General features: G+C 49.0%; 1 protein-coding gene across 1 annotated transcript; it reads right to left on the bottom strand.

Moving 5' to 3' along the window:
- Positions 1-71: 71 nt before the first annotated feature.
- On the bottom strand, positions 72-22,751 carry CCDC63 (coiled-coil domain containing 63). The gene is made up of 12 exons (XM_083514283.1): positions 22,504-22,751; positions 20,861-20,975; positions 19,367-19,533; positions 17,912-18,101; positions 16,974-17,093; positions 14,603-14,784; positions 13,761-13,942; positions 10,594-10,811; positions 7,083-7,157; positions 5,321-5,513; positions 2,344-2,541; positions 72-389 (listed from the first exon to the last, which is right to left on the bottom strand). The coding sequence occupies exons 2-12, from the start codon at positions 20,879-20,881 to the stop codon at positions 250-252; spliced, it is 1,686 nt and encodes a 561-aa protein (XP_083370409.1). The 5' UTR covers positions 20,882-20,975; positions 22,504-22,751; the 3' UTR covers positions 72-249.
- Between the last annotated feature and the right edge of the window lie 4,991 nt (positions 22,752-27,742).

The following is a 27,742-nucleotide window of genomic DNA, read 5'->3' as shown; positions in this document are numbered from 1 at the left end:
CCCGCGTCCCGATAGTAAAAGTAAAACATTGCAAAGGTTAGAACATTGCAGAGACTGTAGAAATGCGAAAGTCAAATCGTGTCCTTTATTAATAACCTTTTATGTTTACAAAAGAGAGCCCATTTTGGTACTCCATCCCATTTAGTATTTTTAAAAATATAAATATATATATATATACACCCATACATAGTCTATGAACTGGGCTGAGAATCCCTGGGCTTTCTGGACGGAGTGCCTGCCTGCCTCCTTTTAGGGTATGGTGGAATACTTCTTCTTTTCTCGGCTGGCCTCCATTCTCTCCACCGAGGTTTTAAGCGATTTCCTCTTCTCCCTCTCCAGGTTCTGCAGGACCATGGCTCGCAGGGTGCTGTGGTCCAGAGGACCCTCCACTGTTGGGAAATTCAAGGGGTTGCAGCTTAGAGGTGGAATCCGCAACATTAGGCTTGGTTTTTAATTACAGCTTGCAACAAAACGGAATTTGAGCCCCTGGCCACCTGCTCCTCCTCACCCTCTGCCCAGGCTCAAGCTTGCTTCAGATGACCAGTAAGACCCCCTCGTCCCCTTGCTCAGCTCGTCATAAACTTGGGTCTTCCTTGGGAAAGATCAGGAAATGATCTTCTGGTTGGCCAACCTCTCACCTTGCATTTCAGTCCTAAATGGGACTGGTGGCAGCGGAGGCCAGCTGGCAGCAGGAGATGCTCTGGTGTCCAGGAGCATCATTCCCTGTCCATGGAGACTATCCGTTCCTCACCAGACTCTGGGATGGCCATGCAAGGCTTCTGGAAGGCTGTGGGATGCCACAGGAGCCTCCCAGAGAGCCAGTGTGGTGTAGTGGTTGAGAGCAGTGGACTTGTAATCTGGGGAACCGGGTTCGTGTCTCCGCTCCTCCACATGCAGCTGCTGGGTGACCTTGGGCCAGTCACACTTCTTTGAAGTCTCTCAGCCCCACTCACCTCACAGAGTGTTTGTTGTGGGGGAGGAAGGGGAAGGAGAATGTTAGCCGCTTTGAGACTCCCAAAGGGGAGTGAAAGGTGGGATATCAAATCCAAACAACTCTTCTTCTTCTTCTTCTTCTTCTTCTTCTTCTTCTTCTTCTTCTTCTTCTTCTTCTTCTTCTTCCCAGAGCCCAGTAAACAAAATGGAGGGCTTGAAAACTCTTTCAGTGATGGGAAACCCCCACAAAGAAAGAGCTTTTTAAGCCCTCCTCCTTGCTCACAGGGTTCTGGGATGGTCACGTGAGATCTTGCATGGCCCCTTCCCACTGTCCATTCTCCCCTACCCAGTTCTGCATTTGTTTGCTTGGTTGCGCTGGCCGATGATCCCCAGTGGGTGTTCATCAGTATGCGGATGATACCCAGCTCTACCTCTCTTTCAAATCAGAATCAGTGAAGGTGGTGAAGGCCCTGTGTGAGTGTCTGGAGGCAGTTGGAGGATGGATGGCGGCTAACAGATTGAGGTTGAATCCGGACAAGACAGAAGTACTGTTTTGGGGGGACAGGAGGAGGGCCTGTGTGGAGGACTCCCTGGTCCTGAATAGGGCAACTGTGCCCCTGAAGGACCAGGTGCACAGCCGAGACCATATAAAACCGGTCCTGAAAGACCTACATTGGCTCCCAGTAGGTTTTCCAAGCACAATTCAAAGTGTTGGTGCTGACCTTTAAAGCCCTAAACAGCCTCGGCCCAGTATACCTGAAGGAGCGTCTCCACCCCCATCGTTCAGCCCGGACACTGAGGTCCAGCTCCGAGGACCTTTGGCGGTTCCCTCCCTGCAAGAAGTGAGGTTACAGGGAACCAGGCAGAGGGCCTTCTCGGTAGTGGCGCCCGCCCTGTGGAATGCCCTCCCAGCAGATGTCAAGGAAATAAACAACCACCTGACTTTTAGAAGACATCTGAAGGCAGCCCTGTTTAGGGAAGTTTTTAATGTGTGATTCTATTTTTAATATTCTGTTGGGAGCCACCCAGAGTTGCTGGGGAAACCCAGCCAGATGGGCGGGGTATAAATAAAAAAATATTATTTTTGTTTCTTGTTTTCCCACCTACCACTCCCTGCAGAGCTGCAATTGTGCAAGTAAATCACATGTAAGCCGCAGGTAGAGTCGTGGCTATGGGGGGGACTTAGCCAGGTTTTTTGCCCTGGATGAAGCCTCCAGAGGGCTGCCAGCCCCCCCCCCTCTCTCTCTCTCTCTGTGTGTGTGTGTGTGTGTACGCAAATGCATGGGGTGTCTTTGACCCAGGTGAAATAAAGCCTCGTTTCACCCCCGACTGCAGGCCTGCTGCATATATTGAGAGCATTTAGAAACATTTTGCCTCACGGTCCTCTGCATCAGAGCCACAGTTACTTACAGGGCTCCACCGTCTCCGCGAAGGGATCGACACTGAAAGAAGGTGGCGCAATCTTAATGGTCTCCAGTTTCTTCAGGAAGGCGGAGCCACCCAAAAAGGGGTTCAGCATGGGGACCGAGTCCAGCTCCCCCTCCAGCTCCTTGTAACGCAGGAAAGATTCGATCAGCAAGAGGTCGTTGCTTTTCTTCTCCAAGATGCCTGAAGGGAGGAGACAAGTGATGGGCCCAGTGGCCTATTGGCTGGAGGTCACCAGGGGTCAAAGACCCCTTGCTGTTTCTGTGGGAATGCTCAGAGTGGCAGGAGAGGATATATTGTTTATTAATATCCTTCCTAACATGCGTTAGCAAGTTCCTTTACTTAGCAGACTTTACATCCCCCTTTTTACATGCACAGCAGATAGCTGGTTGCAGGCTCGTGTGAGCCTCTCACTATTGTACAATTCAACCTGTCTCAGATTGAATTGTACGTTCCTGGTAAGTTCCCTTGAATCCCTCTTAAAAGAATAAAGACACGGCAATCTTATTCAAAGTCAACAAAAGAAGTTTACTCACATCAGTTCACAGTTGGATTCCTGAAGGCAGACTTAGTTACCGATATGTACATGTGGATCTACCCCATATGGGGGGATAATCCCAGTGCTTCTGCTAGCTGAAAGCTAGCTGAAAGCTAGCAGAACAGTCCTAGCTAAAAGCTGGTCAAATGAAGAAGGAAGTCAAAAAGAGAGAGGTGTGCTGCGTGACTCGCCCTTTTGTTACCTGGACAGGTAAGGTCACGCCCACCTTCTATCACATGCAAAAGGAAGGATGCTCCAGCCAGGAGGAACAGGAAGTTTTGAGTGGCTGGACCAAACATTCCCTCGCATGTCTTCTCTAGCATTACAAGGAAGGTTGTACTTGACTGGCTCTCATGGATCACATCCCATAGTGCCCACAGTCGCCAGTGTCCTGGAGCTACAGAATCTGCATGCAAGGGCGTCTTTTTAACCCCTGTCTTTCCCAAAGCTAAGCATGTAGGAGCACTGAAAATCACAAGTTGCTTCAAGAGAATGGCATGCAAGCTCCGTGTTGTACAATGGGACTTCACAGAAAACACAGCTGAAGTTGCCCACGAATCATTTGCCCGCGCCTGTGCACAGGGAAAAGTAGATCGAGCTGAAAGGCAACACAAGTAGATCTGGATTGCTTCTTGCAATGCATCCACTATTATGATTATACCGTATTGGCCTGAATATAAGCCGCACCCAAATACAAGAAGCACCTTTAAAATTGATGGGGGGGGGAGAAGAAAAAATAAAAAATACCCCAATATAAGTTGCTCCCTTCCTCGCTGCTCCTGGCTGCATACTGTAAGGTCGCAAATATAAGCCGCACTTTAACTTTCCGCAGTCGGAATTTGGGGACAAAGTGAGGTCAATGTGGCAATTGTAAGATTACTTAACACGCATCACATGCACACAAAAACTCATACCAATAACTAACTTAGTTGGTCTCTAAGGTGCTACTGGAAGGAATTTTTCTATTATTTTATTTATTTTGTTTTGTTTCGACTACAGCAGACCAACACGGCTACCTACCTGTAACCCATTTAACTTAACACACATTTAACTTGTGCCATTCTAACCATACATGGTTGAAGGCTGCTTGAAGGGCTGAAATCCCACCAGTTAAATGCAAGCAAGGCAGAGAGCTTAAACGCTCTTTTTGGGATGGGTTTCCTGGTCCATAAAAACCTTTTAAGCTCTCCACCTTTCTTGGGAAGCAAGGCCCTCTCCAAGCACCAGGTCTGGGATATTCCCAACAGCCCTGCAAGATCTTGCAAGAGCATCCTGGGCCCTCCAGAAACAGAATGCAGAGAGCTCCTTGCTCCCCAAGAAGGCAGAGAGCTTCAAACATCTTGCTAGACTAAAACTCCCATCATTTATAGCAACCAACCATGCTGCCTGCTGGAGCTACTGGGCAATGGATTCCAGCAATGTGGGTTGTTCTTGCCCAATGGAGATTTGCAGGGATATGGCCATAGCTCAGTGGCAGAGTGTCTCCCTTGCAGACAGACGGTCCCAGGTTCAAATCCTAGTGGCATCTCCAGGGAAAGATCCTGTGCCTGAAACCCTGCAGAGGTGTTGCCAGCCCCGTGATGCTTTTTGGTGTCTGGTGTGCATCTGGGTCCATTGCAGAAGCAACCCAAGAGATGGGCCTGGTCTAGGGCGCCGTTTGGATATGGTCTGGATATAGTCTAAATATGGTCTGAAGCTCAACATCAAAAAAACGAAGATCATGGCCACTGGGCCCATCACTTCCTGGCAAATAGAAGGGGAAGAAATGGAGGCAGTGAGAGATCTTACTTTCTTGGGCTCCATGATCACTACAGATGGTGACAGCAGCCACAAAATTAGAAGACGCCTTCTTCTTGGGAGAATGACAAATGACAAATCTAGACAGCATCTTAATAAGCAGAGACATCACTTTTCCAACAAAGGCCTGCATAGTTAAAGCTATGGTTTTCCCAGTAGTGATGTATGGAAGTGAGAGCTGGACCATAAAGAAGACTGATCGCCGAAGAATTGATGCTTTTGAATTATGGTGCAGGAGGAGACTCTTGAGAGCCCCATGGACTGCAAGAAGATCAAACCTCTCCATTCTGAAGGAAATCAGCCCTGAGTGCTCACTGGAAGGACAGATCCTGAAGCTGAGGCTCCAATACTCACCTCATGAGAAGAGAAGACTCCCTGGAAAAGACCCTGATGTTGGGAAAGATGGAGAGCACAAGGAGAAGGGGACGACAGAGGACGAAGTGGTGGGACAGTGTTCTCAAAGCTACCAGCTTGAGTTTGACCAAATTGCGGGAGGCAGTGGAAGACAGGAGTGCCTGGCGTACTCTGGTGCAGGGGGTCACGAAGAGTCGGACATGACTAAACGACTAAACAACAACACAACAACAACAACAACAACAACAACAACAACAGGGTCCCATCACTCACTGAAATACTGCATCAGGTTCTGATCTGTGATCTCCCCCGTCTCGCCCAGGTGCTCCCTGATCTGGGTGGCATCGCAGCCCGTTTCCTTGAACAGGAAGTCCACCGCCTGCTTCAGCTGGTCCAGGATCTTTCTGTTCTCTTTCAGCTTGTACTCGTACAGGTTGGCTTCTTCCGTGGTCTTCTGCAGCTTATCCTGCGGGCCAAAGGAGAGGTGGTCAGGTGAAATATACTCGGAGTCGAGAGTGGATTTCATGCTCTTTATTCAGCTAATAGCGGTGAGGAGGAATGGAAGTTCCCCCAGAATGTCTGCTTTATATACATTATTTACACAATGGGCCCCACGTGATTGGCTAATTCCGGGATTCACCTGTAGGCCAATCAGGTTGCGGATTCACTTCCACCTGGAGCTGGATTGGGTGGCTCCTGTGGACCAATCAGACTGCTGCATTCTGGACCCTATTGTTCTAGGACCAATCAGACTGCTGCCTTTTAGATCCTATTCAACTCAGTACATAACATCAGAGCTATTGGGATACTGCCAGGGAGACAGGGGCATTAGGCAGGCCCCCAGCTGGCTCCAGCCACTGGCCGGCAGCTGGACGATCACCGGTCTCCCTTGGAACAGCATCAATCAGCGACACGAGCCTCAGATACGTTTAGAGACCCGTGCACGCTCTATCAGCAGAGTGTGTAAATCTTCTCACAGCAGAAGAGGCGGACAGAGCCATGTGTAAGCAGTATATTACAGCATTTTATTCAGCAGCAGGAACAAAGGAAAAAACATGTCTGCTTCCCTTCGTGTCCAGCAAAACAGAGGCAATACAAAAGCTATATACAAACGGAAGTTCCTAGACTGTGCTGGAAGTAAACAGGCATGTGACACACAACAGTCATGCCTGTTCCCTTTTAAGGTTGAGCTCCCGTTGTTCGGTCCCTGCTCCTGCCAACCTAGCAGTTCGAAAGCACGTCAAGTACAAGTAGATAAATAGGTACCACTCCGGTGGGAAGGTAAACAACGTTTCCATGCGCTGCTCTGGTTCTCCAGAAGTGGCTTAGTCATGCTGGCCACATGACCCAGAAGCTGTCTGCGGACAAACGCCGGCTCCCTCGGCCTATAGAGCGAGATGAGCATGCAACCCCAGAGTCATCTGCGACTGGACCTAACGGTCAGGGGTAAAGGTAAATGTAAAGGGACCCCTGACCATTAGGTCCAGTCATGGCTGACTCTGCGGTTGCGGCGCTCATCTTGCTTTATTGGCTGAAGGAGCCGGCGTACAGCTTCCGGGTCATGTGGCCAACATGGCTAAGCTGCTTCTGGAGAACCAGAGCAGCTCCCGGAAACGCCGTTTACCTTCCCACTGGAGTGGTACCTATTTATCCACTTGCACTTTGACGTGCTTTCGAACTGCTAGGTTGGCAGGAGCAGGGACCGAGCAACGGGAACTCACCTCGTTGCGGGGATTCGAACCGCCGACCTTCTGATCGGCAAGTCCTAGGCTCTGTGGTTTAACCCACAGCATCACCTGCGTCCCAGGCCCCCAAGAGAGTAGGGCCCTAAGCTATAGCTTGTTTGGCTTATATGTAAATCTGGCACTGTCCGTGCTGACTGACAGCAGCTCTCAACCCCTCCCATGAGATGTCACTGGGGATTGAACCCGGGACACGCTGCCTCTGAGCTATGGGACTCGAAAGTCCCAAATGTTGCAGCCTTTCCCCACAGCGACGGGACCCCCTAGGTCAGCCCCACATGTGCCCCATTTACCTCCACTTCTTTCATGTTGCCGTGAACGATGTCTTCTGCCTTCTTGTGCTCGGATTTCAGCTTGCTGATTTCATTCTACAGAACACAGAAGGGCACAAAGGGCCTCAGGCAGAGAGTGGGGAACCTTTCCCTCCCAAATTGCAAGGGCCATATTTTCTCATTGGCAAGTTTCCAGGGGCCAACATGCAGCTGGTGGGCGGGGCCAGGGGCAAAAGGGGTGGAGCAACATGCATAGCTCCTCCCTTTATCCTGTCGGTGTCGCTCCTGCTTGCTAGATTTCCAGAATTAGGGTGGAATCTAGGCACACATTTAAAAAATTGTGAAAGTGCTTTTTTAAAGAAACGTTTTGAAAAATATATTGAATTTGCCATAGCTCACCATCACCATCTAGTGTCACATTTGTATGATGCACCTTACAACACACTTTGTCTGAAAGATCACATAAAATGTGAAAATTAATAGGTAAAGAAAAGTTGGAATTATGTGCCACCTGAGTGCAATGCTAGTCTTGAAAGAAGAAACCTTCTGTTGCCAATAGATATCCACTTAAGCACACAGGGGCACAAAAGAGTTGGTGCCTCCTGCCTAGGCTGTATAATTATTAAGGACTGTAGGTCCATTAATTTCCATGGGTATTGATGGTCATATAGCATAGCTGGTGATTAATCAGAGTAAAATAGTTTACTCCTTTGCAAGCTTATAGTTTTTATTTATTTGTTTTATTTTTTCCCTTTCATCCTTTGCATGAATATGTATAAGCAAATGGAAATAACAAGATAAAATATTTTAATGGATGGATTAATCAGAGAATTCTGTTTTTGTTCCTGTAGCTGTCGATGTTGCAGGCTCCTTTTTAGAAGGAATCTGGTACACATTCCAGGATTCATGGGTGGGTGTTGGTGAAAGCATTTTGAGAGCGTACATCAAGTGGTTTGGTCCAACTCATAGCTGTCAACTTTTCCCTTTTCTTGCGAGGAATCCTAATCGGAATAAGGGAATTTCCCTTTAAAAAAGGGAAACGTTGACAGCTATGGTCCAACTCCCAACCAAAAGAGTAGTTGGTGGTGATAGAGAGGTAGATAGGTAGCCGTGTTGGTCTGCCATAGTCAAAATAAAAAATTCCTTCCAGTAGCACCTTAAAGACCAACTAAGTTAGTTCTTGGTATGAGCTTTCGTGTGCATGCACACTTCTTCAGATACACGTGTATCTGAAGAAGTGTGCATGCACACGAAAGCTCATACCAAGAACTAACTTAGTTGGTCTTTAAGGTGCTACTGGAAGGAATTTTTTATTGTGATAGAGAGGTTTAGCCATCTTGTAGTCCCTTCATTGGCTACATGGTGGCAGCAATGAGTCAATTGTAGCTCCTGAAATGTTTCTCTCACGCACATTCTTTATTTTATTATTATTGCAACTGGTTTCTTAATCACCTCCCAAGCCACCATCTCAAGGCAATTTACACATAAAATAGTTAAAAACACTTAAAAACACACAAAAAAGGACGTTTAAAACAGTGTTTCCCAAATTTAGGTCTCCAGGTGTTTTTAAGACTACAGCTCCCATCATCCCTGACCTGCTTCCTAGGGATGATAGGAGTTGTAGTCCGAAAAGAGCTGGCGACCCAAGTCTGGGAAACACTGGCTTAAAGCAAAAAGAAAACCCTAACAGGAAGACTTGTAGACCCATTTATCCTGCTGGGAAAACCAGCTGGAACAAAAATGTACTTGACTGATTTGGGAGGTACAGTGGACGCTCAGGCTGTGAATGTGATCTGTGTGGGGGGCACGTTCGCAACCCGCAGCGCCGTGTCTGTGCATGCGCAGGTTGTGATTTGGTCTTCTGCGCATGCGCAAAGCACCATTTAGCGTCTCCAACCCCATCATTCTGCCCGGACGCTGAGGTCCAGCGCCGAGGGCCTTCTGGCGGTTCCCTCACTGCGAGAAGCAAAGCTACAGGGAACCAGGCAGAGGGCCTTCTCGGTGGTGGCACCCGCCCTGTGGAACGCCCTCCCAACAGATGTCAAAGCGATAAACAACTACCTGACGTTCAGAAGACATCTGAAGGCAGCCCTGTTTAGGGAAGCTTTTAATTTTTAATAGGTTATTGTATTTTAGTGTTTTGTTGGAAGCCGCCCAGAGTGGCTGGGGAAACCCAGCCAGATGGATGGGGTACAAATAATAAATTATTATTATTATTATTATTATATATGCGCGACCGCCAAAACCCAGAAGTAACCTGTTATGGTTCTTCCGGGTTTCGGCACGTACATAACCCAAAAAAATGCCACCTGAAGCATCTGTAACCCGAGGTATGACTGTACAAGGATGGAGGCCATTTCTTAAGCAACCCGTTTCTGAGCTGCGCAGGGCCTTAGATGGCAGTACCAGCATCTTGAATGTGCCTTGTAGCAAACCGGCAGCCGGTGGCAGACCCCCAAGCAATGTGTTACATGCTGGCGGGCGTTTGACTGCCATGTTCTGCGTCAGCTGGAGCCTCCATACCAAGCCGAGGGCATTGCAGCACTGTGTGGTTACCAGGGCATAAACAGCTGTGGCCAAGCTATTTCAATCCAGGAGCCACCAGGAGCAATGGCTCCCGGTGGGGTACAGGATCAGGTTTAAGGTACAGGATCAGGTTTAAGGTGCTGGTTTTAACCTTTAAAGCCCTATATGGGTTAGGACCCTCGTACCTACGGGACCGCCTCTCCTGGTATGTCCCACAGAGGAACTTACGGTCTTCAAATAAAAATATCCTGAAGGTCCCAGGCCACAGAGAGGTTAGGCTGGCCTCAACCAGAGCCAGGGCTTTTTTGGCTGTGGCTCCAATCTGGTGGAATGCTCTGTCACAAGAGACTAGGGCCCTGCAGGACTTGACATCTTTCCGCAGGGCCTGCAACACAGAGCTGTTCCACGAGGCCTTTGGCCAGGGCACAGCCTGACCCCCTCCTTTGGCAATATTCACAGAACTTTAGCCTAATGGTTGCCATCAATTTGAGTTGAATTAATTTTATAATGAAATGTTTTTAGTAAAGGTAAAGGTAAAGGTACCCCTGCCCGTACGGGCCAGTCGTGACCGACTCTGGGGTTGCGCGCTCATCTCGCTTAAGAGGCCGGGGGCCAGCGCTGTCCGGAGACACTTCCGGGTCACGTGGCCAGCGTGACGAAGCTGCTCTGGCGAACCTGCACCAGCGCAGCACACGGAAACGCCGTTTACCTTCCCGCTATAAAGTGGTCCCTATTTATCTACTTGCACTTAAGAGTGCTTTCGAACTCCCGGCAGGAGCTGGGACCGGACGATTTTAGAATGCTGTACTATTTTATTGTTGTTAGCCGCCCTGAGCCCGGCTTCGGCTGGGGAGGGCGGGATATAAATAAAAATTATTATTATTATTATTACTGCTCAATCAAAACACAGCCCACTTGCAGCAGGATCAGCAGTCCAGAGCCCAGCCTGGGCCAGAGGACCAGGGACCAGTGAGGGGCGTAGGAGGGGGAAGGGCAGAGAGGAGACCTGGATGTCTTCAATCCTTTTCTGCAGCCTCTCATTGTCATCGTTCAGTTCGGTGAGATAGCTGAAGTAGGCAAAGTTCTTCTCCTCCTTCTCAATGAAATCTTCCACCAGCAGGTCAATGTCCCCATTTTCCGTCAGCTTCAGCAGTCGCATGTAGGCAACCTCGTAACTCTCAAAGCTCTCCCCCTTGGTCTTGGCTCGCTTCTTGGCCTTGAGAGCTGGAAGGGATTCAAGGGGGAGGGTTCATAAAATTGTCTCTTGCCACCTCAGTCTCCGAGGGGTGCAAGGCTCCAGGGGGTTCCAGGCACTTACCCAGGGTTCTGTCAGAAGTCCAGGTTCCCAGGTTGATAACACAGTAAGCGTAGATAATTAAAAAGGAGGATTTATTGCCAAGACAAACAGATAACTCTGGACGGCTCTAACAAAGCCTCTAGCATCATTACTCAAGATGACCCTTCTGAAGATTCCTTCCGGGATCTACAGAAGATATTGAACTTACCACTCTCACGTCTCTTGTTTTGCTTCCTGTCTAGCAGCCCTCCCATTCACCGACTCTTTGGACTGAGTGGATCAGCTCCACCCTCTCCCTGGTCTGAGAGGCTGTCTCTGAATATATTCTCCCCTATATGTGCTTCCTGCAAGCTCTGGCCGTGTTCTAGCCTGCTCTCAGCTACTGCCTTATCACCCATCAAGGTCAGGAAGAGCAGCAGTCTGCAGCGGCCGGCTCTCCCCTGCCTAACATCTAAGTCTCCCTGTTCCTGGCTGCTTTCTGCAGTTGGCTGCAAACCTTCACTGGGAGCTGGCTCATTCCTGACAGGTTTGTGTTTCCTTGCAGAATGTGGGGCAGCAGAGACTATGGTTTATTTACACGTATATACAACCTGAGCCTAAGATAGAGGGGTTCATAGCATTAACACCCCAAGAAGGTCTTGCTTCTCCCATAGCCACAGCCCTGGATTTAAACAGAAATCAAGCATGGCTCTCACTGTCTGGCTTCTGCCTTTTCGGGCTCAGATCACACACACTCTTTGTCTTGGTCTTTCTCACCACCAGCCAGGTGAAGGAGGGGACCCACCCATTTGCCCTCCGGCACAAAGCTACTTCCTTCGTTATACAAAGGACCATACTTAGGTGGTTCTTGTGCCCTTTGCCTGGGTAACTCAACAGCGGAATCCTCCATTTGATTTTTGACCCTTGTTGCATCCGGGACCCCAAGAATTGCAGGAGACTCGGGCATCAAGCCGGTTAACTCACTCTCACTGACTCACAACACTCATGAAAAAACATCACTGCAGGATCACATTCACCTGGTGCTATACCAGCTGCACTGACTCCTAGTGGAGTACAGGATCAGGTTTAAGGTGCTGGTTTTAACCTTTAAAGCCCTATATGGCCTAGGACCCTCGTACCTACGGGATGGCCTCTCCTGGTATGTCCCACGGAGGACTTTACAGTCTTCAAACAAAAACATATTGGAGGTCCCGGGCCACAGGGAGGTTAGGCTGGCCTCAACCAGAGCCAGGGCTTTTTTGGTTGTGGCCCCGATCTGGTGGAATGCTCTGTCATGTCACAAGAGACTAGGGCCCTGCAGGACTTGACATCTTTCCACAGGGCCTGCAGGACAGAGCTGTTCCACCAGGCCTTTGGCCAAGGCACAGCCTGACCCCCCTCCTTTGGTAATTCTTCACAGAACTCCAGCCCAATGGTTGCCATCAATTGGATTTGAACTGATTTTATAATGAATTGATTTTAGAATGCTGTATTATTTTACTGTTGTTGGCCGCTCTAAGCCCAGCTTTGGCTGGGGAGGGCGGGATATACCGTATTTTTTGCTCTATAAGACTCACTTTTTCCCTCCTAAAAAGTAAGGGGAAATGCGTGTGCGTCTTATGGAGCGAATGCAGGCTGCGCAGCTATCCCCGAAGCCAGAACAGCAAGAGGGATTGCTGGTTTCACTGTGCAGAGATCCCTCTTGCTATTCTGGCTTCTGAGTTTCAGAATATTTTTTTTTCTTGTTTTCCTCCTCCAAAAACTAGGTGCGTCTTGTGGTCTGGTGTGTCTTATAGAGCAAAAAATACGGTAAATAGAATTTTATTATTATTATTATTATTATTATTATTATTATTATTATTATTATTATTATTATCAATTGCTCAACCCACTAAAGGCAGCAATTAAAGAGCTAAAATTTAAAGTCATGGAAGCTGTGGTGTCAAGCAACCAAACAGGCCGGGATATAAGCCAGTTTCATGACTGCACCATGACTGAATACCGCCCACAGGATCCATCCTCTTGCTTTCAGCAGCCAGTGTGTTCTGCTTCACACATTCAGCAGCCCAAAGGCTGAGCAACTGGCTAAAATTTGCAAAGCAGACCCTAACAGCAGGAACTTTTAAATCTATTCTTTTCATAAATACAGGAGTGTCTTCAGCAAGCCTTTAAATCATAACTTTAAAGCATAAATTCAAAGCATATTGTTGTAAGAATTCTAAAGTCCCTAATATAAAACAAATGTTTATAAATGTACAAGGCAAGCACATACACAAGTATATAAACCACATGTCTGAAATAGCACAGGAGAGCAATCCTGAAGCCATTTTGACTCTCCCAAATTGACCTCAATATATTTATTTGCAAGGAGGAAGGAAATGGGGAAAACCTTCCCTTTGTCTTTTTGCTTACAAATCTTGTCTGAAAGACGTATTTGTGTATGAATAAGGTGAGCCCATGACCTGGATTCAGGAACTAAAAGTATTAACCATCACAAAAGAATGGCCAGGCTGCCCTGGTAAAGCAATCAGTGACCATTAACAGGTATCCTGCCAAACAGGATTTCTGTTGTAGACCGCCTCCTTCTGTGATGTATGTATCCTGTTTTTTGGGGTGGTCTTGAGCTACAGGGTGGGCAATTCCAAAAGTCTATAGAAGGGCTTGCGCACCATTGTTCTGGGTTCCTGATCCCTCCTGCGTGTGGTGAGTGAGGACCCTGTTGCAACAGATCAATAAAGATCAGGCTTACTAGCTGCTTTGCTTCTCAATATTCTCTGGTTGGCCTCTGTTATGTTCTCCTACTGATAGGGAACCCACTTAAGGACTCTATATGGGCTCTTGGATTCCCCATAAGGGGGGGGGAAGGGCAGATTTTTGTTTACAACAATGCGTGGTACCTTCTTCCTTTTTGGCTTGCTCCTCAAATTCCGAGCGGTCCATCAGCTTGATGAGCATGAAAGCCTTCAGCTTGGTTTCGTGGTTGTAGATCCGCTCCAGCTCCCGAAACTCAACGTTGAACTGTGCAATGTCCTTGCAGCGCCGCTCCTTCATCGCAGAGATCCTGGCAAGGGCCTCCACCCTAGAAATGGGCAGAAGTGGTGGTGACGGGCAAATCATAGAATCACAGTTGGAAAGGGGTCCCCAAAGGTCCTCTAGTCCAACCCCTGCAATGCATGAAAATGCATGTTCAGAAATAGGACAGGAACACAGGGATGCTGCCTTTAACAGTCACACTACTGTCCCACCAGGTTCAGTGTTGTCTACATTGTCTGGTTTTTGAATTCTGGTGCTGGAGGAGACTCTTGAGAGTCCCATGGACTGCAAGAAGATCAGACCTATCCATTCTGAAGGAAATCAGGCCTGAGTGCTCCCTGGAAGGACAGATCCTGAAGCTGAGGCTCCAATACTTTGGCCACCTCATGAGAAGAGAAGACTCCCTGGAAAAGACCCTGATGTTGGGAGAGATGGAGGGCACAAGGAGAAGGGGAAGACAGAGGACGAGATGGTGGGACAGTGTTCTCGAAGCTACCAGCATGAGTTTGACCAAAGTGTGGGAGGCAGTGGAGGACAGGAGTGCCTGGCATGCTCTGGTCCATGGGGTCACGAAGAGTTGGACACGACTAAGCCACTAAACAACAACAAGGACTGGTAGCATCTCTACGGGGTTTCGGGTGGGGGGCGGGGCGGATCCCAGGATTTGAACCTGGCGGGATTTGAACCTGGGACCAGGTGCTCTCACCTTTGCTCGTAGGCTTGCGTCGATTGCACAATAGACAAGTCCATCGTTTTCCTCTGTTGCTCTAGCTGTTTGTGAAGCCGGGAGTAGATGGTATCGAAGACAGACTTCTGGCACTGGAGGTTCTCTATCTCCTCGCGGAGTTTGGCATTGGTGATCAGGATGGTGTCAAAATAAACCGTGACCTGGAAAGAGCAAAATGTGGAAGGGGTTGAATCCTGACAAGACAGAAATACTGTTTTGGGGGGACAGGGGGCGGGTGGGTATGGAGGGCTCCCTGGTCCTGAATGGAGTAACTGTGCCCCTGAAGGACCATGTTCGCAGCCTGGAAGTCATTCTGCACTCACAGCTGTCCATGGAGGCACAGGTCAATTCTGTGTCCATGGCATCTGTTTATCAGCTCCATCTGGTACACAGGCTAAGACTCTACCTGCCCGCAGACTGTCTCGCCAGAGTGGTGCATGCTCTGGTTATCTCTCGCTTGGACTACTGCAATGTGCTCTATGTGGGGCTACCTTTGAAGGTGACCCGAAAACTACCACTAATCCAGAATGCGGCAGCTAGACTGGTGACTGGGAGCGGCTGCCAAGACCATATAACACCGGTCTTGAAAGACCTACACTGGCTCCCAGTACGTTTCCGAGCACAATTCAAAGTGTTGGTGCTGACCTTTAAAGCCCTAAACGGCCTCGGTCCAGTAAACCTGACGGAGCATCTCCACCTCCACCATTCAGCCCAGACACTGAGGTCCAGTGCCAGTGAGCCTTCTGGCGGTTCCCTCACTGCGAGAAGCCAAGTTACAGGGAACCACCCGCCCTGTGGAACGCCCTCCCATCAGATGTCAAAGAGAAAAATAACTACCAAACTTTTAGAAGACATCTGAAGGCAGCCCTGTTTAGGGAAGCTTTTAATGTTTAATAGGTTATTGTATTTTAGTGTTTTGTTGGAAGCCGCCCAGAGTGGCTGGGGAAACACAGCTAGATGGGTGGGGTATAAATAATAATGAATTATTATTATTATTATTATTATTATTATTATTATTATTATTATTATTATTATTAATATTATGACTGTCCTAAACTGCAAAACCTTCTTCCTGCAAAGAGGTGCTGAACCACCTTGGCATAAGTCTGTGCCATCTAGAGGAATAGTCATGATTTTAGATGGGGTGTTGTTTTTTAATACGTTTACTTTGGCTGGAATTCGAGGGCACATCCTAGGAAGATGTGGAGCAGAGGTAGCGAGAGGTGTGACCTGCAGAGAGGGAATGTGGCTTGGGGAGAGACATGAGGGCCAGAGAGGACCCTAGAGGGCCACATTTGGCCCCTGGGTCTGAGGTCCCCCACCCCTCCCACCCAGTTTTTCTCTCAGCATCCTGTGCCACTGAGATCTTTTGGGGATATTGTGCAACATTTTCTCCTCCTTGGGATTCCCCCCCCCCCCGAAAAATAAATAAATGGGTCCTTCTACAAAACGTGGGGTCCCTGCAAGTCTGCTGGTCCTTCCCTCATGTGTGTGTGATGGCCTGGGATTCTGACTCAGATGCTGAACCTGAGGGATCCCAGCCTGCACAGGATTCCCCGCCTCCAGAACCAGCTGAGCCGGGGCTGGGGCCTGAGCCTGAAGGGTCCTCACCTGTGCTGGGTCCTCAGGTGCAGGCACCAGCTGAGCCTGCTCTGGCTCCTGAGGTGATGGAGGACCCATTGCCTGCAGGTGCTCCACTCTCAGCCCCATCAGGGGAAGCTGAGGTTGCCTCTGGGTCCGGTGACCCTCCAGCCTCTCCTGAGCTACAGAGGCTCAGGGCAGAGAGGCGGAGGGAACTAAGTTCCCGCAGGAGGAGTGCTCGTCTCCAGGCCAGGAGGGGCGAGTCACCAGAGGATTGGGGCTGCCCTATGCCTCGGGGCAGATAAAAGCCGCCCAGCCCCAGTCTTGGGAGCAACATTGTTGGTTGCTAGTTCCTGCCTGAACCCTGTCCTGCTTTCCTGCCTGAGCACCTGACCCGCCCTGGCTCCCTGCTTGCAAGCCTGTTCCTGACTTCACCCGACTCCCTGCCCTGCACCCAGCTTCAGCTACTACAGACTGCCTCCCCATTGCACCTTTGACCATGGACCGGACTTGGACCTCGCCTCTCGAGTAACCCACGGGTCCAGCACAGTGTGTGTGTGTTGCAGGATGCTCCCCTGAAGCTTGGGAGCAGAATATAAACAGTTCCCGCTGCTTTTAACTGGGTTTATAACGTCGGTTTTTCACAGGGGGTGAGATTATTTCATTGCCACCTCCCCGAGGAGGCAGACTCTGGTACTCAGCAGAGGCAGAAGGTGTGGGACTCAGGAGGGGGGTCTGGACCAGCGGAGGTGGGGGGGCCACAGCTCACGTGGTTGAGTCGATTCTCCAAGAGCTGGATCTGCTTCTGCAGCCACCTGCCGTCATACTCCTGCCTCAGTTTGATGACCAGCATTTTCTGTTTCTTAATCTTGTTCTCCAGTTCCATGATCTGAAACAAAAGAGATCCAGGAAGACCTTTATATGAATAGCTCAGGACCAGTTTACCCGGGTCCCTCCGCTTCGCCCCATAGACACCCACTTTTTGGTGCCTCCCCCCCCCCCATTTCTGTTTAGACAAGTCTATACAGACACGTTAAATGTTGCTGCTGCTGTTCCGATCTGTTTTTATTTTTTCAAAAAAACCCCACAATTACGTATAATAAATATAACATAGAAAAAAGAAAAAACACACAAAATAAAACACAATACAGTACTAAACAAGAAAAACAAAAAAAATGGAATCTTAAACACATATCCCTTAAAAACCCAATTTCTCTTACATTATTAATTGACTTCTTCAGATCCCTCCGTTCTGAATTTCATTCTATCTGCATGGAACAGCTCTCCAATATCATTCTTAATCTAAAATTATTTCCAACTATTTACTATCTTATTCTCTTTTCTTATTGTTCTAAATCCAATTTAAGGTAAAGGTAAAGGGACCCCTGACCATTAGGTCCAGTCGTGACCGACTCTGGCTCTGTAAGCCACTTCTGGCATGTCAAAGTGCAAGTAGATAAATAGGTACCACTCCGGTGGGAAGGTAAACAGCGTTTCTGTGTGCTGCTGTGGTTCGCCAGAAGTGGTTCAGTCATGCTGGCCACATGACCCGGAAGCTGTACGCCGGCTCCCTTGCCCAATAAAGTGAAATGAGCACTGCAACCCCAGAGTCGGCCACGACTGGACCTAATGGTCAGGGGTCCCTTTACCTTTATGATACTATGACTCTAGGCTTTCTGCTTTCTCCCGGCATTTCCCACCATGCACCTTGTCATCCAGTTCTGAGATCAAGGCCTTGGTGGCTCTGATGAGGGCGTCGTATTCGTCCTTGGTCTGCAAAAGGAATTTAAGCTCCATGCAGTTGCGGTCGTCGATGAAAAGGTTCCGAGGCGACTTGGTGAGGCTCAGAAGTAAATTGATCTCGTCGTGCTCTTGTTTCAAGGCGTGGATTTGCCTCCTGCGGCAGAGGAGGGAAAGAGATTAAGAGTGTGCATCCTCACATCAAACACTGCACAGACGCACCAATGGAGGCCCACAACTGCGCCGTGCGTTTGGTAATACTTCTCCGCACAACGGGACGCATGTGCAAGGGGGGTGAGGTTCACCTACATGGCTTTAAAAGGAGATGGGGTGGATCCGTAAAAAGTGGCAACCAATGGCCATCGGGAACGAGAGCAGAGCCTCCATGTACAGGAACAGTGCGCCTCAAATACTGGATGCTGGAACCAACCCACAGGGGGAGGCTATCGTCTTAATGCCAGTGGGCATCTGAAAGAGGGGGTCTGGTCCAGAAAAGGGGACTGGGGCTGGTGATATTGATCTAAGTCAACATGGCAATATGTAACACAGACCTTCCTTCAGCCCCAAACAGAACGGGTGCACAATGGTAGTTAAGGAATGTGCACTAAGGGGAAGAGGGAGGCGAGTTCCTAAGGAGCTGTTGGGAAAATGAGCCGCCACTGTGCTGTTGCTTTTTCTTTAGGATTTTTAAAAAATGTCTTCTTTTAATGTTTCCGTAGTGGGACGTGGGTGGCACTGTGGGTTAAACCACAGAGCCTAGGACTTGCCGATCAGAAGGTCAGCGGTTCGAACCCCCGTGACGGGGTGAGCTCCCGTTCCTCGGTCCCTGCTCCTGCCAACCTAGCAGTTCGAAAGCGCGTCAAATTGCAAGTAGATAAATAGGTACCGCTCCGGCGGGAAGGTAAATGGCATTTCCATGCGCTGCTCTGGTTCGCCAGAAGTGGCTTAGTCATGCTGGCCACATGACCCAAAAGCTGTACGCCGGCTCCCTCGGCCAATAAAGCGAGATGAGCGCCGCAACCCCAGAGTCGGTCACGACTGGACCTAATGGTCAGGGGTCCCTTTAGCTTTACCTAACGTTTCCATAGTTTTTCTATAGGAGAGATTTTATTGATTGATTGATTGATTGATTGTCAATAGCACATCTGCAGTGGTCATTAAAGCTTCTGGCGGAAACCGTGATGTAATTCCATGTCCTTCATCAGATGGGAGCCAGGACAGGTGGGGGTTGGGGCAAAAAACCCCGGATTTGGCACCTTTGCCTTTGAAAAGCAAGGGCTATACTCCTGGGGATAGTTCTGAGGGCCAAACATGGAGACCCGGGGGCCGCATTTGGCCCCTGTGCCTGAGCTTCCCCACCTCTGGTCCCTGTGGACGTCCCTTCATGTGGCCACCCCCCTTGCAAAACTCTTCCCCACTTACTCCTGCTGGAACAACTGCCGCTGAGTCTTGATCCCAAAAGACTTCCTGTTCTCCACCATGATCCGGAACTGTTGCTGCAGCTTCCTCAGCTCAATCTCGGCCATCATCTCTTTCTCCTTCTCAGTGTAGTCAGAGTTCTCGCTCCTGGAGCGGGATTGTTTCTGGCGCTGCGGATCGGGGCAGATCAGGAGGGAAGGGGAAAAGAGAGGGGAGGGGGGCCTGTTTTAAGCTCAAAAGGCTCAAACCTCCCTGTCCAGGGAGGCTCAGGTCAATTCTGTGTCCAGGGCAGCTGTTTATCAGCTCCATCTGGTACGCAGGCTGAGACCCTACCTGCCCGTGGACTGTCTCGCCTGAGTGGTGCATGCTCTGGTTATCTCCCGCTTGGACTACTGCAATGCACTCTACATGGGGCTGCCTTTGAAGGGGACCCGGAAACTACAACTAATTCAGAATGCGGCAGCTAGACTGGTGCCTGGGAGCGGCCGCCGAGACCATATAACACTGGTCTTGAAAGACCTACACGGGCTCCCAGTACGTTTCCGAGCACAATTCAAAGTGTTGGTGCTGACCTTTAAAGCCCTAAACGGCCTCGGTCCAGTATACCTGAAGGAGCGTCTCCACCCCCATCGTTCAGCCCGGACACTGAGGTCCAGCTCCGAGGGCCTTCTGGCGGTTCCCTCATTGCAAGAAGCCAAGTTACAGGGAACCAGGCAGAGGGCCTTCTCGGTAGTGGCACCCGCCCTGTGGAACGCCCTCCCATCAGATGTCAAAGAGAAAAATAACTACCAAACTTTTAGAAGACATCTGAAGGCAGCCCTGTTTAGGGAAGCTTTTAATTTTTAATAGGTTACTGTATTTTAGTGTTTTGTTGGAAGCCGCCCAGAGTGGCTGGGGAAACCCAGCCAGATGGGTGGGGTATAAATAATAAATGATGATGATGATTCCTATATATCTCCCACCAACAAAAGCCATTTGATGGGGCCGAAGCATAGCAGGTGCCCTACCCTATTGGGAATCCCACAAGCGCCCGGCCCCCCGGCCCCAGCTTCCAAAATCCCAGCAGAGAAAGAAAGCATCTTCCTATTTGGGCAGTTTTAAAACAGCAGCAGCAACAGTGGAGATACCAGTGGAGAACTCAGGGGGGAGGAAACAAAACCACCTTTTTCTGCTGTCAGAGAGGGAGACCAGCTGACATCCTTCGGAAGAGAGTTTCAGAGCTCTGGGGCTACCACAAAAAAGGCCCTGCATCCCACGGCAACCAATCCATTGAAGAGTTGGAACCTGAAGTTGCCTGAACTGAAATTGTGTGTCACGCATGTAAAAACAAAACAAAACCCACATGTGGAAACGGCCTCAGAAAAGGGGGGGGGACCACTGGTACCAATGTCATCTTTTGTAAGACGTTGGTGACAACTGTGGCCCATCAATAAATGTGCCGTGTAATTAAACACAAGATGTCTTCAAGAGTCATTCCAGAGCAGTCTAAGAGTTTACCAGGGTAGTTCCAGTCGCCATTTTAGTCAATGCCTTCCTTCTCTCTCCTGTTGATGTCAGTCGCCTCCGTCAAGCAAAACGAAGGTAATATGTTTCTTGAAGGAAGACCCGTGCCCTGAAAAGAAGAGCAAATGTACATTCGGAAGCAAGGGACCATCAGCAATTGCTCCATCGTACTGGCAAATTTGGTCCTCGCCCCTTTTCCTCTGCTTCCCTGAAGGCGAAATCACCCCAGATGGCTCTCTGAGCTTAACGGGAGAACATGATCCTGATGGCATCACAGAGCTTGTTCTCCTTCTATAATGGGGGGGGGGGGCAACAGATGGCACAGCTTTGTCCAACCCATTCAGGACTTGGGTTTCCATAGAAATGGAAGAGAGCACGTACTGGTGGGGGCACAAACCTTCTTCTTGCCATTTCTATGGAAACCGACCCATTCCAAGCGGGTCATTCTAGACATTTCGTTAGGTCTTGGCATGAAGGAGTTGCAAGGTTGACTGACGTTTGCCAAGCCCAGAATTTGGGAGCGGGTGAGGGCGGAGTGGGGTGGGGGGGTGTCACTTAGTCTATTTACACCTGAACTCATCAGGTACTGCCCACACACTTCCAAGCACCGTTGGAGTCTCATGGCAGTGTGGTGCAGTGGTTAGAGTCTTGGGCTAGGACCTGGGGGAAACCAGGGTTCAAATCTCCCCACTTGAGCCATGAAGCTCACTTGATGATCTGGGGGAGGGGGGTTCAGTCCCTGCCTCTCCGCCTAACCTACTTCACAGAGTTTATGTGGGGATTAAATGAGGAGGGGGAGAAGAATGGCAGGAGAAGTGGACGGATTATCACAAAAAGGGCTAAAATGACCGGAAGAACCAGAAATCAGGAAAACCAAAATTTTAATTAGGGATGGGGAAAATTTCTAATTTATCCTAAAAACCATTGTAAACAGCTAAAATCCACCTGTGCCTAGGGGGCGAGGCCCAGACTCACCAGCCCTAATGAAGAGGTTTAATATGCTGTAAACCGCTTGGAGATTTTTATTAAGCGGTATAGAAATAAATAAATAATTGTTAGTAGGGTTGGAATAACATTTGTAGTTTAATGGTGAATTTTGGACATAAAGGAGATGTAAAAGATTTGGATTATCATAAAAGATGCAGGAGGAAAGGATTAACAATAGGACCCACAAAGGGGAGGAGGGAAGTCCAGGAGAGAGATATGTGATTATAAAACTTTAATCTGAAAAATCAAACAAATAAATTTATTTTTTAATAAAAAAAAATGAGGAGGGGGAGAACCATGTATGCCACCCTGAGCTCCTGGAAGAAAAAAGTGGGATATACAGTAAATGCAATACCTGAAAATTAATAATAATAATAATAAATGCGTCTCCCATTTCAACTGCACTGACCCCTTGGGTCCACCCTCCCGCCTGCTTATTTTGCAGCATAGAAACTGTAAACCTCTGGGGGCAGGGACCTTAGTTATGATGCTTTTTTAAGAACCGTGAATATCGATCGCATAAATAAGGGAAAAATTAGGAGAGGCTTGATGGGGAAAGAGGGCTCAGATGTGATTGACAACAATTATTTGGAGAGCACAGGGAGAGAAGGAAGGGAAATAACGGAGCCTGGGCTAAGTAGAAGTCTCACTTTCCTCCGGGCACCAGCCGCAGCGCTGCCTCCCTACTTTTGCGGGACAGGATCTCGCAAGCGTCTTCTTCTAACCGCCGCGCAACTTGCGCGACGGCGGACTCCTCGACCTTCCTTTCAGAGAGGCCAGCCAACGAAAGGGAAAATGCTGATCTTCCAAAGGGCAGAAAATGAGGCCAGCGTCGGCGTCCCTTGCTTTCGCCCGCCTCCCCCTCCGCTTGCAGCAGAAGCGCCTCGCTTACTAGAACGCGCCCCGCGGAGAGTTCCGCGCACAATGCGGAATCCGATTGTGAGCGGGCAGCTTCTGGTTGGCTGGGGCGCGGGCGTTCCGCGGGGTGGGCGATCCTCACCAGATTACCCGATTTCTCATTGCGTTGAGGTTTGCGGACCGAGCTTGATCTGACCCATGGCTCAGCACCAGAAACTAGGATTTAACCCCTAATCCCAGAGAGCGCGCAGTGAATTTTGCCTAGTGTGAATCCATGAAAGCAGGACCGTGGAGCCCAACCTTGACAGTTTTGCCCTTCATGCATCTGCAATAAACCAGGATGCTCTGTGCCAAAGGATGCTCTGTCAATGACTACTAACCATGACTGATGGAGACTAATTTCTACTTCAAGCGTCAGAAACAGCAACACTTCTGAATACCACTTGTCCTCCCTGGAGAGGGATTGGACCTGGGACGTTGTGCTTGCAAGGCAGACACCCTGAGCTATGGCCCCATGCCCTCACACACGGCACAAGCACATTTACAATTACCTGGCTGGGTGTCTTTGCACATCTTTGGTTTTCTGAAAAACAAGGTGCATTAGTAGCTCTCTGTGTGCACGCTCTGCTGGTGTTTTATGGGTGCAATAGAATCGACAGATTAGAAAGCAATGACCCCCCCCCCCAAAAAAAGAGGAATGTCTCCTGGTATGAACAGGAAAAGACAGAAGTTGGTCCCCATAAACAAATGCAAACATGTTCAGGTGTGGGCTGCAGTAAAAGGTCAAGGTAAAGGGACCCCTGACCATTGGGTCCAGTCGTGGCTGACTCTGGGGTTGTGGTGCTCATCTCACTTTACTGAAGAAGAGGAGTTTGGATTTGATATCCCGCCTTTCACTCCCTTTAAGGAGTCTCAAAGCGGCTAACATTCTCCTTTCCCTTCCTCCCCCACAACAAACACTCTGTGAGGTGAGTGGGGCTGAGAGACTTCAGAGAAGTGTTACTGGCCCAAGGTCACCCAGCAGCTGCATGTGGAGGAGCGGAGACGCGAACCCAGTTCCGCAGATTACGAGACTACTGCTCTTAACCACTACACCACACTGGCTCTCCACTGGCCGAGGGAGCTGTCGTACATGTGGCCAGCATGACTAAGCCGCTTCTAGCAAACCAGAGCAGTGCACGGAAACCGCCGTTCAGTGGCATAGCGTGGGGGGTGCAGGGGGGGCTGTCCACACCGGGCGCAACATCGGGGGGGGCGCGCTCGCACTCGCAGCTCTCTGCCCCCTGCTAAAATCCACGGGTTAGGGGGCGCAAATTACTTGCCTTGCCCCGGGTGCTGACAACCCACGCTACGCCACTGACGCCGTTTACCTTCCCGCCGGAGCGGTACCTATTTATCTACTTGCACTGGCATGCTTTAGAACTGCTAGGTTGGCAGGAGCAGGGACCGAGCAACGGGAGCTCACCCCGTCGAGGGGATTCAAACCGCCGACCTTCTGATCGGCAAGTCCTAGGCTCTGTGGTTTAACCCACAGTGCTACCCACGTCCCACAAAAGAGGAATGCCTCCTGGTATGAACAGGAAAAGACAGAAGTTGGTCCCCATACACAAATGCAAGCATGTGCAGGTTTGGTCTGCTGTACTCCCATCTAATTTCAAGGCATGGATGAATAGGCAAACGATGCACAAATGTGGGCAAGCCCTGAATCAACCTTGCCAAGTAGATGGGCTGGCTGAGGATGGAGGGAACTGCAGTGCAAAACACCATCTAAATAAAAAGAGCCAAGAGACTGAACTATAAACTGGAAAGTCCCCAGTTTGCCAGGCACCTTTGCTGCAAACTCACTAGGAGGCCTTAGTTGAGCCTCAGTCTTCCCATCTACAATATGGGGCTAATAATAATACCGGTCTGTCATACAGGGCCGTGTTAGGGGCTACACGATAATGTAGGCTAAATTGTTATAGGGGTACATGTCCCTTGGCTTTGTGGTCTAAACCACTGTGCTGCTTGGACTTGCCGATTGGAAGGTCGGCGGTTCGAGGCCCCGCGATAGGGTGAGCTCCTGTTGTTCAGTCCCAGCTCCTGCCCACCTAGCAGTTCGAAAGCACGTCAAAGTGCAAGTAGATAAATAGGTACCACTCCAGCGGGAAGGTAAACGGCGTTTCCATGTGCTGCTCTGGCTTCGCCAGAAGCGGCTTAGTCATGCTGGCCACATGACCCAGAAAAACTGTTTGCGGATAAACGCCAGATCCCTTGGCCAGTAAAGCGAGATGAGCGTTGCAACCCCAGAGTCGTTCACGACTGGACTTAACTTTCAGGGGTCCCTTTACCTTTATTAGGATGAGAGTCAGGGTCGTATGAAAGATTGTCTCCGATTTATTGCAATTTACATTTTATTTTGCAATTACAGTGTCTAATATGAGCCTCCCCCCCCCCTGCTATTCTGCATATACTTGCAGTGCACTGTCCATCTCGTTGGGGGGGGGGGTGCGCGCGCAAACAACAGTCCTTTGTGCCACAACTTCTATGGACTCCATTCTCCATTGTTTGCCGGCACTGGACAAAACAGTCAATGGACTTGTCGGGAAAGGAAATGATGTGGTCGAGTGTCTCTTCATGTTTCTCACTTACAGAAAACATTTGCTTGGGCCACAGAAAGGGGCTTCTCTTTGCTTTCCATCTCAAACAGTGCAGAACTGTCAGGCTTTGCTGGGAACTGATGTGACTTCATTGCTTCAGCACTCCTCCCGGGATGCTTCTCAGCGAAACCACCACCACTGTGAATGAGCAGTGTGTGTGTGTGTGTGTGTGTGTGTGTGTGTGTGTGTGTGTGTGTGTGAATGAAGCATCTGAATCCAAAAGAGCTGGGAGGGGGTTTGCCTTGCCTTTTAATGCAAGCAGAGGAGACTGAACGCTGGGAGATTCAGGACAGACGAAAAGAAGCAAATCATCTGTTCTGGTCGCCTCACCTCAAATAGGGTATGATATTTTGTAATTACCTGATTTTGCGGCAGTGATTGCCCAAAGCACATCTAATCGGTATGTGGATGCCACAAAGAATGGGAAAAAGAGAAGCCGCTCTAAATCCATATCAAACCTCCGTGTGGATGAGCCTTATTGTTGTGAAGATATGCTTGGAAACGGGAGGACAATGAAGCCTCAGAGGTCCGAGAGGTTAGGGAATCAGAGGCTGTGCAGAGAATTTTAACGTTGCCTGGGCTTTCCACAGCTCCGCATTTACATTCCTTCTGTTCCTATTACAACAGCCCTGTAAGTCAGGTCAGTATTATTGTGCCCATATCACAGATGCTGCAGTAAAGGCGAAGAGATTGAGGTTCCCGCAAGGCCATGGGGACTGCAGTTCTTATGACCGGTGAGAGTTCCTATTCAGTTCCGTTCAATGGGACTGGGTTGGAGGCAGGAGAAATTGTCTCCCTGTATCCCGTCAGAGACTGGGTGTCAACATCTGCAGGCTTTTGCTTGCAGTAGTAGTAGTAATAATAATAATAATAATAATAATAATAATAATTTTATTATTATTTTATAATAATAATTTTAATAATAATAATTTTATTATTATTTTATAATAATAATTTTAATAATAATAATTTTATTATTATTTTAGTCAATTCCTGCACCGACAGCTTTCCCCCTGCAGGTTCTGCTTCAGTCTAATACAGTCCCCATAGCCCAGTGTTTTCATTTCAGCTCCTGGCCGCAGTTGCTTCTGTTCCCTCCAGCTTGCAGAGAGCCATTTCAGATGGTGTCTTATTTTTTCACTTGGTACTGAAGTTCTCTCACTGTTCCAGCTGGCTTGTTCCCTTGTTAATGGGCACAGTTGCTCCCAGTCCCCACAACGGAGGATGCTTGGCTTCCTTTCTAGAACTGAATAGCTGCACAGTGCCTTTGTGGCTCCAGTCTAGCATAGATGGTGGTGGCAGGGTAACACAACTGAGAAAGGACTCTTAGCTTTTCATACAACTCCTCTGCAGCCACTGATATTGCAGAAGAGGCAAGTTGTTTATGCAGTGAAACTTCGAGGCAGCTTGCCTCTTCAGCACGTGTTGGGAGCTCAAAAGAAAACCGAAGGTTTCGCCAGCATTTCCTCCTATTATTTTCACCACAATCTTGGGGTCCGCCTGCCTCAGCCAGTTTGATGTGCGGAACTGGAACTGTTACATGTGCCACATAATATTCGCTCCACATCTTTAAGAAACTGCTTTTTTTTTTAGTTAACAAAAAGCAGAGACGTCACCTTGCCGACAAAGGTCCGTATAGTTAAAGCTATGGTTTTCCCAGTAGTGATGTATGGAAGTGAGAGCTGGACCATCAAGAAGGCTGATCGCCGAAGAATGGATGCTTTTGAATTCTGGTGCTGGAGGAGACTCTTGAGAGTCCCATGGACTGCAAGAACATCAAACCTATCCATTCTGAAGGAAATCAGCCCTGAGTGCTCACTGGAAGGACAGATCCTGAAGCTGAGGCTCCAATACTTTGGCCACCTCATGAGAAGAGAAGACTCCCTGGAAAAGACCCTGATGTTGGGAAAGATGGAGGGCACAAGGAGAAGGGGACGGCAGAGGACGAGATGGTGGGACAGTGTTCTCGAAGCTACCAGCATGAGTTTGACCAAACTGCGGGAGGCAGTGGAAGACAGGAGTGCCTGGCATGCTCTGGTCCAGGGGGTCACGAAGAGTCAGACACAACTAAATGACTAAGCAACAACAGGTAGCCGTGTTGGTAGCCGCAGTCGAAACAAAATTTAAAAAATCCTTCCAGTAGCACCTTAGAGACCAACTAAGTTTGTTATTGGTATGTGTGCATGCACACAAAAGCTCAAACCAATAACAAACTTAGTTGGTCTCTAAGGTGCTACTGGGAAAAAAAAATTCATTTTTTTTTAGTTTAGCAGCACCCACACTTTGGAAGTCCCTGTTTACTGACATCAGGCACGTTCCTTGGCTGTACTCTTTCCAGCACCTGCTAAAATCATTATTGCAGAACATTGATGTGTGTTTTAAACTTTTTTAA

The sequence above is a fragment of the Podarcis liolepis genome (genome assembly GCF_965112155.1).
Source record: "Podarcis liolepis genome assembly, chromosome: 7".
NCBI lineage: Eukaryota > Metazoa > Chordata > Lepidosauria > Squamata > Lacertidae > Podarcis > Podarcis liolepis.
Note: the sequence above shows the minus strand (reverse complement) of the source record. Positions and strands in the feature narration are given on the sequence as shown.